The following is a 16,704-nucleotide window of genomic DNA, read 5'->3' on the forward strand; positions in this document are numbered from 1 at the left end:
ACAAGATTAAACTGAATAAATGCATCCTCTACTGGCTCATTTCCAACAGCATACAAACATACTCTAAAAACTCCCATCTTAACATAAAAAGAGAAAGGAAACTCCCTTGAACTCCACATTCCTCTTCAGTTACCATCCAGTTCTCTATTGCCTTTCCCAGTAAATATTCCCTAAGGAGCCGTTTATACTTATTCACTACAGTCCAGCTTCCATGGGGAATATTTATTGAAACTACTTCTGGTCAAAGCCACTCATCCTCATCTTAACCTTTCAGCAGCGTTCATCTGGTATAGTTGAGAATACTCCTGTCATGGCCTGTACACTATATTATGCTGTTCTATTTCCAGAAAAAGTATTCAGTGCTAATATTTCTTGACCTAAAAGAATTTGTAGATTTTACCTGCCATCATCCTGATCTACTCCACTTAAACTGCTGTCATCCTTCATGTGTAGCAGACCACCAATCAGTGAATCAGCCTTCTCAAACATTGGTGTAATCACACATTCTTTTGATGTCCAGTTTTCATTTTCCTTTTTCTTTACTTCCTTCATGTGCACGCCAGGACCGCTACTTTAAAAAATCCATTAAAAAGCCAATGTTTTCTAATAATTCTACTGATAAAGAATAAAAAACCAATTTTTGTAAAATTCCAACTCTTACCCATCATAAGTCATTTATTAGTTCACAAAACAGTTATGAAGTACCAACCATATGCAAGCAAATACAAATCCTTGCTTCAAAGACAGATACACAATTATGGTACAATGTGATATGTAAGAGTTGACACATGAAAGTTATAAGTGAACATAGGAAAGCTTTACAGAAGAGGTTAAATAAACAGAGGAGGTCATGAGGAAAAGAAAATGGAGAAAATCATTCTACTTGGTGATTAGAATGTGAGCACAAAGATTAGACACATGGAGTCTAGGTGTTTCCGAGAAACTTGGAAGGAAAAGTACAAAATACATGGAAGGAAGGAGAGAGATGAGTCTGGAAAGACATTCTGAAGAACCTCAAGTGCTACAATGAAAAGCTGAAGTTCACTACCTAAAAGCAATGACTCTTAGACATGGGAGTAATAATTAGATTTCTACTATATTTTTTTTGTTTTGTTTTGATATATAATAATGTTTAATTTGCATGATTTTTAAAAATAACATGAGGTACATAAAACACGAAAGAAGAACTCAAGGAAATATCTTGGGGGGAAAATTTACTTTTAAACACCCACATGTTGGGGTCATGTCAGCATCAGGGCTGAAAAATAGGTACCTCATAGTATCCCTCCACCACCAGCAACAATTTGGCATCTATCCACAGACAAAAGTGGCTTTGTGGCAGTTGCAGGATCCAGCACCATAAACCAAGGGACCTGGGAAGAGTCCTGCCCACCCAAGTGGTAACAGACATACAGACCACAGCCCAGCTGTGGACCCTGCATGGCCCATGAACTGGCTCCAGCCACTCTTAGCAATGTCCAGGGAACCCCTGGAAAACACTGTCTTAGACAATCACCCACAGACGAGAGAGCCTTTGTGGAAATCCAGGTTTCCAGCAGAGAAGTGCCAGCATACCACTGGAACAAAAAAATGCAAGTTGGGATACATTGGAGAGGGCAGTTATTAAAGACTGGAAGAGGTGACTGCTACTTCAAATTCAAAGACAGCAATGCAAAACTTCAAGTAACATAAAAAAAATCAAGAAAACATGACACTACCAAAAGATCACAATAATTTTCCAGTAACAAATCCCAAAGACATGGAGATGTGCAATCTACCTGACAGAGAATTCAAAATAGTAGTTTTAAGGAAACTCAGTGAGCTACAAGAAAACACAGAAAGACAACCCAATAAAATCAGGAAAGTAATACACAAACAAGATGAGGAGTTTAACAAAGAGATAGAAATAATAAAAAATAACCAAATGGATATTTTGGAGCTGAAGAATACAATGAATGAAAGGAAAAATGCAATAAAGAGCACTGACAGCAGAATGGATCAAACAGAAGAAAGAATCTGTGAGTTATGAGACAGGAGCTTTGACATTATCCAATCAGAGGAGAATAAAGAAAAAAAGAATGAAAAAGTGGGAAGAAAGCCTACATGAATTACCAGATACCATCAAAAGAAATAATTCATAAATCATTGCAGTTCCAGAAAGAGAAGATAGGGAGAAGGTGGCAGAAGCTTATTTAAAGAAAAAATGGTTGAGAACTTCCTAAACCTGGCGAGAGATTTGGATATCCAAGTTCCTAAAGCTCATAGGTCACCAAGCAAACTCAACTTAAAGAAATCCTCGCCAGGAGACATTATAACAAAACTGTCAAAAATCAAAGACAAAGAGAGAGTCTTAAAAGCAGCAAAAGTAAAGAGGCTTGTAAATTATAAGGGAACCCCCATAAGTCTATCAATGGATTTCAAGAGAGTAGGACGACATATTCAAAGTGCTAAAAGAAAAAACCTGCCAACCAAGAATACTCTATCCAGAAAAGTTGTCTTTCAGAAATGAAGGAGAGATAAAGGCTTTCCCAAACAAAGCAAAGCTGAGGGAGGTCATCACCACTAGACCTGCCTCACAAGAAATGCTGAAAGGAGTCTTCAAGCTGAAATCAAAGGACGCTAATTAGTAACATAAAATATATTTAAATATACAACACACTGGTAAAGGTAAGTATACAGTCAAATCCAGAATACTCTAATACTGTAATACGGTGGTGTGTTAACCAATTAACTCTAGTATTAAGGCTAAAGGACAAGAGTATTAGAAATAACTACAACCCTAGAAAAATATAAAATTTGTTAATCATGAACATTAGCTCAAATGAGAACTTGTTTTATAGGAAAATAACAATTATCTATTGTTAAATACTGACATAGGCTTACCTATCAGAATCTTCATTCTCCATGGTAGGAAACTGTTGGTTATTAGTTTTTCTGCTCTTTCTCTGTTGAATTAATCCACTATCATCAGCATCATATATGTTTTCTGATACTTCCATTTCACTACTTTTGTGCTTCTTCTTTGCTTCTTCAACCTTTAATGAAAGTTTGACACTACATATAATTGTTATTACCTTATTCATTATAAAGACCTTTTCATTGTCATTAATTACTTGACTCGGAGTTTGCCCCGGCTTTAAGCAATAAAAATAGTTTTGTGCTTACTTTAATTTTTTTAATTACAAGTCATTGAAATTTTTGTAAAGTCTGCTTCTTTCTGTTTGAGGAAAAGAAATAAAATTTTAAAAATTTCAAAAAGGGCTTTCTTCATGTGGTGCAGCTATTCACATCCACTCTTCCCTGTCTGATGGCAGAGACAGAGAAATAAAGAGACAAAGACACAAAATTTGTCCTCTTTGGTCTTTACCACCTGGATTTTGCATTAAACAGCCAAATTTAGAGGATGGGACACCTTGGTGCTTCAGTAACAAAAAGGAAACATCCTTCTTTCTGCACTGAAGCTATTCTTCCCCCACTGCCTTTTACAATTCTTTTTTCACTTGGATCCTGGGAATAGCAAAAAAGTGACGGTGTTCACTAAAATATATGAACCAAAGTTTAGCAAAAAACAGGAGTAGAGTGAAATTAATGAACTGTTAGTTAGTGTGGAATTCTGGAAAATGAGTAATGCCTCCCAATTTCACATTCAATAACCATGAAATTTTATAGCTAAAGGGTATAGAAGTAATTATCTACTTTAGCCCCACTATTTACCAATAATGGGAATAAAACCAAGAAAGGTTCAATGATTTGTCCAAAGCCCCTAAAGTGGCATTTCCTATCATTTCATGGCACCAAAAGAGATGATACAATTCTGTAACCCTGAATCTGATAAATTACCAAATGAATTCATCAGATTAATCAGATAAGTTAAAAGTGTGACTTTGGCAAAGTAATTTAATGCCTCAGTTGGGGGTAGGGCTCATCTCTTTTTCTTTTAAAGGAGAATATCTACAGATTTTTGTCTATCTTTAAAATTCAGTCAGTGCACCTTTTACACAAAAGAGCAAACACACAAATTTAAAAATCTATTACTGGAAGGAAAAAAAACCTCACTGCATGTCAAAACTCAGTTTTCTCCTTTGGAGATAAATACTGAATTTGTTTGGCTGAGGGTTTATACTACCTATATGAGAAAATCATACATGTCAAAACTTACCACATTTTATTAAACAACATAATGTAAAGGTCTGACTCAACAGAAACATCTGAGAGTGGTGACTAAAGAATATGTGGGAGTACATGTATTTGTTATTAAAAATATCTTGAAGTGGCCATGTTGGAATTCTAAGTGCCAAGCGATTGAGTAAAGCAGAGAAGATCGCATACACTAAAGCACAATAAAGAGATTAGTTTAGCAGGAATACGTGTTTATGTCCCTTCTTTCAGTCACTGCTTCCTTCCCATACTATAGAGTGTAACTTATATTTAAAACCCAATAGATTAAAAAAAAACCCCAAAACCCTAGCTTATTATATTTCTTAAGCAATTTCCTTTGTGGAAATTCTGGCTCAGAAGGTCACATGGTATGTAGCTAAATTAGTTTCCCAGTTCATATGAAAGACTGACAGAGAGAGACTTAGGTTGATTAAGGAACAAAAGCCAGGAAAATAGTTTCCTATTATTTAGATGGCAGAAGTAATCTATTTCTACACAATTACCTATTTAGCTGACCCCATTTTATTACTAAGTGGAAAATCAGAATGGATCAGATCATTGATAAAGAGAAAGAACAAAGTAGCAGCAAATGAACCTCTACCTCTTTTTGAAGTTGAATTTTCTGTTGTCTGAAAGCCAGGAACTCTACTTGTAACATGGCTATCTCATTCTTAAGCCTTTGCATATCTTGCTGTAATTCTTCATTTAGATACACTTTGGATGTTCTGTTACTATTCAGTGGAGAAGAACTCCCATTTTCTAATTCAGGTTGCATGCTTTTATAGTTATTAGCACTGCAATTATCTGCAAGCAATGGCTTCTGGAACCAGTCTTGTATTGGTTTGGTTTTCTTACAAGAATTTGGAACAGCAGAAATATCACGACTTTTTATTTGAATCATGTGTTTCATTTCATTGGAGCGGGCAAGCCATAAATCAAAAAGTCTTTTGGGATCACTAGACTGAGGTATACATCCGATGTCTAATTTCCAATTAGTGGTATTTTGGTTCATATTTTGTAACATTTGCATATCAAACTCTTGGTCTTCTTGCATTTCAAATGTAACTACTGGGTCCCTTACTTTTCTATTTTCTGTATCATTATAAAAACTCTCCTCATTTTTGTTAAAAACATGTTCAGTGTCTGGTTTATCACTTTCATAGTCTAATTTAATTTCATTTAAATAAAGCTGTGAAGATGATGGGCAAGCATGTCCCCAAGACCCAGAGGTTAAATAAGATGGAAAAACATTTTCAAGACTGGGTTCTTTTTGTTCAGGAAATGCTTGGAATGCTAGAGAGACAGATACTCCAAATGCAACTTTTGCCTCACAGTCAGGTATATTATTTGTCAAATTAGAAGGTATTTCCTTTATGTTTGCTCCTTCTTTAGGGTTATCATGTAGTGGCTCTTCCTCAGGACAAACAGTAATTTTGTATTTTTCAAAAGTTCCACCAAACTTCCACTTTAACTTATTTGTGATGTGTTTGAAGTTATTTTTCCACCCTAATTTGCCTTGTTTGATCCACATTTCCTCATGCTTTTGTACACAAGGAAGTCCTGAACATACAGATATGTCCTCTCTATCACATTCCTTATTCATTTCTGGTTCTTGAGGCATTTTTTGCAGATGCAAAAGCGGAAGATCAATTGGCTTGATTTGATTTTCAGATGTCTTTTCTGTCAGGGTACATGTTTGTAAAATAACTTTATCCTTAAGTAATCAAGTACGGACAAAGAAAAATTAGAAAATAATTAAACATTAACCATTAAACTTCTTAATCTATGTTTATCTACTCACAAATCACTGGATTACAACTAAGAAGTGAAAAATAACTTGCCTTAGCCTGAAACAGGAGAAAAACATGAACTCACAAACCCAATTTTGTCACTGTTTGTTTGAACTAAATAATTCATATATGTTAAATCTACCAAAAATGAATTAGGGGATGATTTTTAATGTCACAAAGGCTTCCTTACTTAAAAATATTTCACCTCACCGTACCTTAAAAAGTCCCTATATGCACGTAAGGATTTTTTTTTTTTTAAGGACTAGTAACTGGAGAATAGACAAACCTTAAATTACAAGGAGCCAAAATCAATTAATACCAATCAGAAAGAGGAACAAATTCCTAAATTTTAATGCAAATTATATACTATGATAGTATTATACGTTGATATAATACCTGCTTTCATTCAGTTATATTATATTCTAATATCCACTAATGAAAGTGGATAAAACATTGTTTAATATTATTTAATGGTTTCCTACCCTGAAATGAAATAAATTACAAAGTTATTGTCTGTATCCTAACAACAAAGGTCCAATTCTGGAAGGTCTGCTTCCTTAATAGGCAATTGGGTTGACTGTATGACCCCTTCTTCCCTGAATGTAGATCTTTAGGTCGATTACATAGAGGTCACAAGACAGAATAAATCTTTAATCTTGGCATTAGTGACTGGCAACTTGAAACTGCAAATTTTGAACAGCTGGGAATGATTTCTCCTTCCATGAATCTAACTCACGGACCATCACTGATATACTGTTCATAATTTCAACTGCTTAATCATATGATTCAGTATTTGATTATCACCTTCTTTATCATGTAAGGAAGCAGCAAACAATATTCAGGAAATTTTTTTGCCTCAATTCCAAGGAAAAGTTTAACTATAAATTATAACAGATTCTAACAATATTTTAACCTTTGTAATTAAAGCACTATAAAAACTAAATATTAAATTATTATCTATCAATTCTAAGAGGTTAATTTTGAAAGGTAATTTCATTTGAACTCTGTTATGTTGTTAAAGCATAGAAAACAATATTGAGCCAGAAATTTACATTTACATTTTTACATACCTGTGAGTGGTTATTTTCACTTCCATCAAGCCTTTCTTGTGCTTCCTCCGATGTTATTTCTAAGTCTAGTTCTGCTGACAAATCTATATGTTTAGTTAAAATTAACTACTTAGAACACTTAGATAAAACACATAATCTTTATAAAAATAGATTTAAAAAATTTTATCAAATGACAATTTAAATTAAGCTTAATCTTTAGCTGAATATTTACTTCTTTAAGAAATACTTCTAATTACCTAAAACTCCAACAAACCATCTGGGAAATACCAGATGTCACCAGGTTACAGGCACACAAACATCTCAAAGATTCATTTACAAATTCATCCACCAAACATCAATGAACAGAACAATCAAAAACCAAACAAAGGGTTTCCCTGGTGGCGCAGTGGTTGAGAGTCCGACTGCTGATGCAGGGGACACGGGTTCGTGCCCCAGTCCGGGAAGATCCCACATGCCACAGAGCTGCTGGGCCCGTGAGCCATGGCCGCTAGGCCTGTGCGTCTGGAGCCTGTGCTCCGCAGTGGGAGAGGCCACAACAGTGAGCGGCCCGCATACCGCAAAACAAACAAACGAACAAACAAAATATAAAAATACAGGACAAACATAGAAAGTCACAATATACTCTGTTCTCTACTTCATAATAGTACCTATTTAACAACACACCAAGCTTCAACTGCAACGTTATTCATGGTTTCCAAAATTACTGTTACTTTTCATGCTTTTATCAGTTCCTTAATCTGAAATGTTTTCCTCTACTCTTCTGACAAAGTTCTTTTCATCTTTTAAGACTCAGCCTGCTTTGTGAAGTCCTCCTTGATTACCGCTCTCTTTCCCCAAATAGGTGTCTCTTTCCTAGTAGCTACCTTAGTACTTTATAGATTTTTCTAGTGTATCTTCATCACCTGAACTGTAAATTATTTCTTCACATCTATCCTCTTTGCTTCTAGACTGTAGAGGACAATCTCTTGAAATCATCTTTGTATAAACAGTCTTTATTTTACTCAATAATTATTTATTGAGTTCCTGCTCAGTACTAAACATGGAGTTTAAAGAAGAATGTAGATAAAAGGTGTCAGGGATGGCTTTTCTAGAGATAATGCCTGAGCTGAGACTTACACAGTGAGGTCAGTCAGATTCAAGGGAATAGAGGGCAGGAAAGGCAGAGAGCATGGAAAGCTGTAGCAAGACAGGCAGAGAAGCATACATAAAACAGGGTGAATATTTGTCTAAAATACAGGGATAGATGAGAGAGCATCACCAGCAGTTCAGAATTCCAGAGCAAAGGACAGACAGAAAGGGCTAGAGAGGGAGAGTCAGGTAGAAGTTAGATTATGAAAGCCTCGTGTCATTCTAAGATGGCTGGACATTAATATGCTTTAAAGAGTGGTTCACGATCACTGGTGCATTTGAGATAGATCACTCTAAATGCTGCGGGAGGGATGAATTTGAAGGCCATACAAATAAATAGAGGGAGAAGAATTTGATGGCATTATAATGCAAAAAAAAAAAAAGATGATGCAGGCCTACACTGAGGGACTGTTTCCAGAAATATTTAGGATATAAAATTACCAGGACCCAGCATAGAATAAATCTTTATTAAATAAATAAATGCACGAATCCTGGGCCCCTCAAGAACTAGACTCTGCTTATTACTTTCTAAAAGGTATCAACTGAGAAGAGAAATGATCTGCATGAACTGTTTTAAGTTGCTTGTATTTAGTTTCCAGTTTTCCTGTTTCACATCTTCCTGTGTTGAGGGGGCTCGTGTAGGTGTTTCGTCTGAATTTGTGTTTCTTGGACCTACCAAGCTCATGGAGAAATGAGAGCAAACAAGTCACTTGTATAGATAAAAAAAAAACTTTGAGTTTATAGCTCGTAGTCACTACTCTAGGAGATAACTGAGAATCTTTTGTAAATGTAACATTAATTCCACAGGTAAGGAAAGACAAGAAGATAAAACTATAGGACTGGAAAAAGAAAACAGTGTATGATTTATTACTATAGCCCTGATCATATGGCTGATTAAGGGCACTAAATTAATTGGTATTTATGTAGAACATATATTAGATGTGGTTAATCAATAGACTGGGCATCCTAGTAGAATTAGAATTGATTTTCCTTACACTATCTTTAAATGATCAGCACTCCTTAAAACCAATATCCCTTGTGAACTATTAATTCATTAAAAATAATAAGTTGATATACTATGTGGACACAGCTAAGAAGGAGGGACTACGTAGCAATCCCCAATGACTCCCATTACTGCTGGGAAAGCCAATTCTAAAATATATAAACTCATAGAAAATACAAGAAATAGTTTAGTATTTGGTTTTGGAGGTGCTTTTTTTGTTACATTGAATATAGTTATAACTAATACTAATGAATTCAGAGCTAAACAAAAATAAAGCTAAGAAACTACATTTTGAGAAGGGAATCTTGAGATGTCTGCCTAGGTTTCCCAACTAGTCCCAAAGTTCTAAATATAATCTTGGACCCACTCTCAGGTGTATGCTAAATACTAGCCTAACGAACCTATTCTCTCTCCTAATTCCCTTTGTTATTTATTATGTTGCTTTGGTCAGAGGAAGAATGCAAACGTCTTGCTAAAAGACGTTTGGCTGCAGGTTGAATAAAAGGAGTAAACACAAAGCATATTTTGCCACAAAATGATCTTGGAAACATCAGGATTATGGTGAAGCCATGCCGAGGTGGTCTACGGTTGAGTGCTCTGTGCTTATTTATTACATTGTTTGCTTTCTCTGTTTTCTGGCAGTTGTGACTCACACAGGTCACGGAGCGTGTAATCCCCTAACAGAAACAACACTCCGATATTAATCTTTTCTTTATCTGTTAAGGTCATCTGTCCAAATCTGTGGATGCTGACTGATTTTTGGTCATTGATTGTGACACAAATGGATATTTATCATCAACTTTCAAATGCCCGGCTCTTTGACAAGTCTCATTATTGAGCAACAAACTAGCAGAATCCCAATCTGAAAAATCTGAAAGCAAAGTTTCCGTTTATTAGAATGTGAATACTAATACAAATTTGACTAACCTGAACAAATTCTTTCTTCAGAGAAGCAGTCCCATGTCCTCCTCTCCCACCAAACACACTACACCCTCATGGCTTATTGTACCTTACATGTCATTGCCATTCATATAGATATGTTAACTATTGCCTCTCATTTTTTCTAATTTTTAATTTTCTAGTGTTACTTACTTTGATTCACTCATCAATCTCTATTACATTTTCTGTATACCTTAAGAGCTTTATTAATAATTATGTTTCTTCAACATATAAATTTTTTCATTAACAAAATTATGTCTAACCATTTATTTTATGTTTAAATATGCATGACAGTATTGTGTGTTCCAGAGACATGGGTTTTAAAAAATATTTTAATGAATGGTACTACTTTAATACAATGAGATCGTCTTTCCTCAATGTACCAATATCTTCAGAACTCATTTTTTAAGGCTTGGATAAATATCATAAATTTACAAAAGAAATGATAGCCTTGAGTGACTAATTGTTTTCTGGTAAAAATAGGATAAGTCTAGGTCCACACTAGATCCAAAGAGCATACAGTGCCATGACACAGGAAATGAATACATAACAAAAATATTTTCCTTTTTTTTAACGAAAGTAAAATTGTCAGATTTCAATTTCTGAAGACAAATAAGAGCTGAACCAAGATGGTGGAGTAGAAGGATATGCTCTCAGTCCCTCTTGTGAGAACACCAGAATCACTACTAGGTGCTGGACAATCATCGACAGGAAGACACTGGAACTCACCAAAAAAGATACCCCACATCCGAAGACAAAGGATAATTCACAATGAGACAGTAGGAGGGGCACAGTCACAGGAAAATCAAATCCCATAACAGGTGGGTGCGTGACTCATAGACTGGAGAACACTTATACCACAGAAGTCCACCCACTGGAGTGAAGGTTCTGAGCCCCACATCAGGCTTCCCAACCTGGCGGTCCGGGAACGGGAAGAGACATTCCTAGAGAATCAGGCTTTGAAGCCTAGTGGGATTTGACTGCAGGACTTTGACAGGACTGGGGGAAAAACAGACTCCACTCTTGGAGGGCACACACAAAATACTGTGTGCAGTGGGACCCAGAAGAAGGAGCAGTGACCCCACGGGAGACTGAACTAGACCTACCTGCTAGTGTTGGAGGGTCTCCTGCAGAGGCAGGGGGTGGCTGTGGCTCATCGTGGGGACAAGAACATGAGCAGCAGAAGTTCTGGGAAGTACTCCTTGGCGTGAGCCCTCCCAGAGTCTGCCATTAGCCCTACCAAAGAGCCCAGGTAGGCTCCACTGTTGGGTTGCCTCAGGCTAAACCACCAACAGGGAGGGAACACAGCACCACCCATCAGCAGTCAAGTGGATTAAAGTTTTACTGAGCTCTGCCCACCAGAGCAACACCCAGCTCTACCCACCACCACTCCCTCCCATCAGGAAACCTGCACAAGCCTCGTAGATAGCTTCATCCACCAGAGGGCAGACAGGAGAAACAAGAACTACAATCCTGCAGCCTGTGGAACAAAAACCACATTCACAGACAGATAGACAAGATGAAAAGGCAGAGGGCTATGTATGAGATGAAGGAACAAGATAAAACCACAGAAGAACAACTAAATGAAGTGGAGATAGGCAACCTTCCAGAAAAAGAATTCAGAATAATGATAATGAAGATGATCCAGGACCTCGGAAAAACAATGGAGGCAAAGATCGAGAAGATGCAAGAAATGTTTAACAAAGACCTAGAAGAGTTAAAGAACAAACAAACAGAGATGAACAATACAATAATTGGAATGAAAACTACACTAGAAGGAATCAATAGCAGAATAACTGAGGCAGAAGAACAGATAAGTGACCTGGAAGACAGAATGCTGGAATTCACTGAGCAGAAGAGAATAAAGGAAAAACAATGAAAAGAAATGAAGACAGCCTAAGAGACGTCTGAGACAACATTAAACGCAACAACATTCGCATTATAGGGGTCCCAAAAGGAGAAGAGAGAGAGAAAGGACCAGAGAAAATATTTGAAGAGATTATAGTCAAAAACTTCCTTAACATGGGAAAGGAAATAGCCACTCAAGTCCAGGACATGCAGCGAGTCCCATACAGGATAAACCCAAAGAGAAACATGCCGAGACACACAGTAATCAAATTGGCAAAAATTAAACACAAAGAAACATTACTGAAAGCAGCAAGGGAAAAACGACAAATAACATACAAGGGAACTCCCAAAAGGTTAACAGCTGATTTCTCAGCAGAAACTCTACAAGCCAGAAGGGAGTGGCATGATACACTTAAAGTGATAAAAGGGAAGAACCTACAACCAAGATTACTCTACCCGGCAAGGATCTCATTCAGACTCCACAGAGAAATCAAAACCTTTACAGACAAGCAAAAGCTAAGAGAATTCAGCACCACCAAACCAGCTCTACAACAAATGCTAAAGGAACTTCTCTAAGTGGGAAACACAAGAGAAGAAAAGGACCTACAAAAACAAACCCAAAAGAATTAAGAAAATGGTCATAGGAACATACATATTGATAATTACCTTAAACGTGAATGGATTAAATGCTCCAACCAAAAGACACAGGCTTGCTGAATGGATACAAACACAAGACCCATATATATGCTGTCTACAAGAGCCCCACTTCAGACCTAGGGACACATATAGACTGAAAGTGAGGGGATGGAAAAAGATATTCCATGCAAATGGAAATCAAAAGAAAGCTGGAGTAGCAATACTCATATCAGATAAAATAGACCTTAAAATAAAGAATGTTACAAAAGACAAGGAAGGACACTATATAATGATCAAGGGATCAATCCAAGAAGAATATATAACAATTATAAATATATATGCACCCAACATAGGACCACCTCAATATATAAGGCAACGGCTAACAGCTGTAAAAGAGGAAATCAACAGTAACACAATAATAGTGGGGGACTTTAACACCTCACTTGCACCAATGGACAGATCATCCAAAATGTAAATAAATAAGGAATCACAAGCTTTAAATGACACAATAGGCCAGATAGATTTAATTGATATTTATAGGACATTCCATCCAAAAACAGCAGATTACACTTTCTTCTCAAGTGCGCACAGAACATTCTCCAGGATAAATCACATCTTGGGTCACAAACCAAGCCTCAGTAAATTTAAGAAAATTGAAATCATATCAAGCATCTTTTCTGACCACAACACTATGAGATTAGAAATGAATTACAGTGGAAAAACATAAAATACACAAACACATGGAGGCTAAACAGTAAATTACTAAATAACCAAGAGATCACTGAAGAAATCAAAGAGGAAATCAAAAAATACCTAGAGACAAATGACAATGAAAACACAACAATCCAAAACCTATGGGATGCAGCAAAAGCAGTCTTAAGAGGGAAGTTTATAGCTATACAAGCCTACTGCAAGAAAAAAGAAAAATCTCAAATAAATAATCTAACTTTATACCTAAAGGAACTAGAGAAAGAAGAACAAACAAAACCCAAAGTTAGCAGAAGGAAAGAAAACATAAAGATCAGAGCAGAAATAAATGAAATACAAACAAAGAAAACAATAGCAAAGATCAATAAAACTAAAAGCTGGTTCTTTGAGAAGATAAACAAAATTGATAAACCATTAGCCAGACTCATCAAGAAAAAGAGGGAGAGGACTCAAATCAATAAAATTAGAAATGAAAAAGGAGAAGTTACAACAGACACCGCAGAAAGACAAAGCATCTTAAGAGACTACTACAAGCAACTCTATGCCAATAAAATGGACAACCTGGAAGAAATGGACAAATTCTTAGAAAGGTATAACCTTCCAAGACTGAACCAGGAGAAACAGAAAATATGAACAGACCAAACACAAGTAATGAAATTGAAGCTGTGATTAAAAATCTTCCAACAAACAAAAGTCCAGGAGCAGATGGCTTCACAGGTAAATTTTATCAAACATTTAGAGGAGAGCTAACACCCATCCTTCTCAAACTCTTCCAAAAAATTGCAGAGGAAGGAGCACTCCCAAACTCATTTTACGAGGCCAGCATCACCCTGATACCAAAACCAGAGAAAGATATGACAAAAAAAGAAAATTACAGACCAATATCACTGATGAAGATAGATGCAAAAATCCTCAGCAAAATACTAGCAAACAGAATCCAACAATGCATTAAAAGGATCATACACCATGATCAACTGGGATTTATCCCAGGGATGCAAGGATTCTTCAATACACAGAAATCAATCAATGTGATACACCATATTAACAAATTGAAGAATAAAAACCATATGATCATCTCAATAGATGCAGAAAAAGCTTTCAACAAAATTCAACACCAATTTATGATAAAAACTCTCCAGAAAGTGGGCATAGAGGGAACATACCTCAACATAATAAAGGTCATATATTACAAACACACAGCAAACATCATTCTGAATGGTGAAAAACTGAAAGCATTTCCTCTAAGATCAGGAACAAGACAAGGATGTCCACTCTCACCACTATTATTCTACATACTTTTGGAAGTCCTAGCCTCAGCAATCAGAGAAGAAAAAGAAATAAAAGGAATATAAATTGCAAAAGAAGAAGTAAAACTGTCACTGTTTGCAGATGACTTGATACTATACATAGAGAATCCTAAAGATGCCACCAGAAAACTACAAGAGCTAATCAAAGAATTTGGTAAAGTTCCAGGATACAAAATTAATGCACAGAAATCTCTTGCATTCCTATACACTAATGATGAAAAATATGAAAGAGAAATTAAGGAAACACTCTCATTTACCATTGCAACAAAAAGAATAAAATACCTAGGAATAAACCTACCTAGGGAGACAAAAGATCTGTATGCAGAAAAGTATAAGACACTGATGATAGAAATTAAAGATGATACCAACAGATGGAGAGATAAACCATGTTCTTGTATTGGAAGAATCAATATTGTGAAAATGACTATACTACACAAAGCAATGTACAGATTCAATGCAATCCCTATCAAATTACCAATGGCATTTTTTACGGAACTAAAACAAAAAATCTTAAAATTTGTATGGAGACAAAAAAGACCCCGAATACCAAAAGCAGTCTTGAGGGAAAAAAACGCAGCTGGAGGAATCAGACTCCCTGACGTCAGGCTATATTACAAAGCTACAGTAATCAAGACAATATGGTACTGGCAGAAAAACAGAAACATAGATCAATGGAACAAGATAGAAAGCCCAGAGGAAAACCCACGCACCTATGGTCAACTAATCTATGACAAAGGAGGCAAGGATATACAATGGAGAAAAGACAGTCTCTTCAATAAGTGGTGCTGGGAAAACTGGACAGATACATGGAAAGAATGATATTAGAACACTCCCTAACACCATACACAAAAATAAACTCAAAATGGATTAGAGACCTAAATGTAAGACTGGACACTATAAATCTCTTAGAGGAAAACATAGGAAGAACACTCTTTGACATTAATCACAGCAAGATCTTTTTTGATCCACCTCCTAGAGTAATGTAAATAAAAACAAAAATAAACAAATGGGACCTAGTGAAACTTCAAAGCTTTTGCACAGGAAAGGAAACCATAAACAAGATAAAAAGACAACCCTCAGAATGGGAGAAAATATTTGCAAACAAATCAACGGACAAAGGATTAATCTCCAAAATATATGAACAGCTCTTGCAGCTCAATAGTAAAAAAACAAACAACCCAATCCAAAAATGGGCAGAAGACCTACATAGACAGTTCTCCAAAGAAGACATACAGATGGCCAAGAAGCACATGAAAAGCTGTTCAACATCACTAATTATTAGAGAAATACAAATCAAAACTAGAATGAGGTATCACCTCACACCAGTTAGAATGGGCTTCATCAGAAAATGTACAAACAACAAATGCTGGAGAGGGTATGGAGAAAAGAGAACCCTCTTGCACTGTTGGTGGGAATGTAACTGTTACAGCCACTATGGAGAACAGTATGGAGGTTCCTTAAAAAACTAAAAATAGAATTACCATATGATCCAGTAATCCCACTACTGGGCATATACCCAGAGAAAACCATAATTCAAAAAGACACATGCACCCCAATGTTCACTGCAGCACTATTTACCGTAGGCATGTCATGGAAGCAACCTAAATGCCCATCGACAGACGAATGGATAAAGAAGATGGGGTACATATATACAATGGAATATTACTCAACCATAAAAAGGAATGAAATTGGGTCATTTGTTCAGACGTGGATGGATCTAGAGACTGTCATACAGAGTGAAGTAAGTCAGAAAGACAAAAAAACAAATATCGTATATTAAGGCATATATGCGGAACCTAGAAAAGTGGTACAGGTGAACTGGTTTGCAGGACAGAAATTGAGGCACAGTTGTAGAGAACAAACATATGGACACCAAGGGGGGAAAACCGCAGGGGTTTGGGGATGGTGGTGGGATGAATTGCGCAATTGGGAAAGACATGTATACACTGATGTGTATAAAATTGATGACTAATAAGAACCTGCTGTATATATTTAAAAAAAAGACAAATCAAAGAAAAAAGCAAGAAATGTAAAAGTGAAAGTTTAAAGCCTGTTTCATCACAAGGGTCCCTTTATCATTTCACATCCATGAGCTCTGTAAATGGTTTAAAACAGTG

General features: G+C 36.2%; 1 protein-coding gene across 1 annotated transcript in view; it reads right to left on the reverse strand.

The window, feature by feature from the left end:
* LOC307050997 (ankyrin repeat domain-containing protein 26-like) overlaps positions 1–16,704 on the reverse strand; it is a gene marked incomplete at its 5' end in the record, with an annotated part of 144,022 nt that overhangs the window by 42,128 nt on the left and 85,190 nt on the right. The window contains 5 exon segments of the mRNA XM_079701311.1: positions 401–571; positions 2,884–3,035; positions 7,019–7,101; positions 9,764–9,889; positions 9,892–10,020. Of these exon segments, the coding sequence (XP_079557437.1) occupies positions 401–571; positions 2,884–3,035; positions 7,019–7,101; positions 9,764–9,889; positions 9,892–10,020 (661 nt within the window).

Source organism: Hyperoodon ampullatus, assembly GCF_949752795.1.
Source record: "Hyperoodon ampullatus genome assembly, chromosome: 3".
NCBI classification, from domain to species: domain Eukaryota; kingdom Metazoa; phylum Chordata; class Mammalia; order Artiodactyla; family Ziphiidae; genus Hyperoodon; species Hyperoodon ampullatus.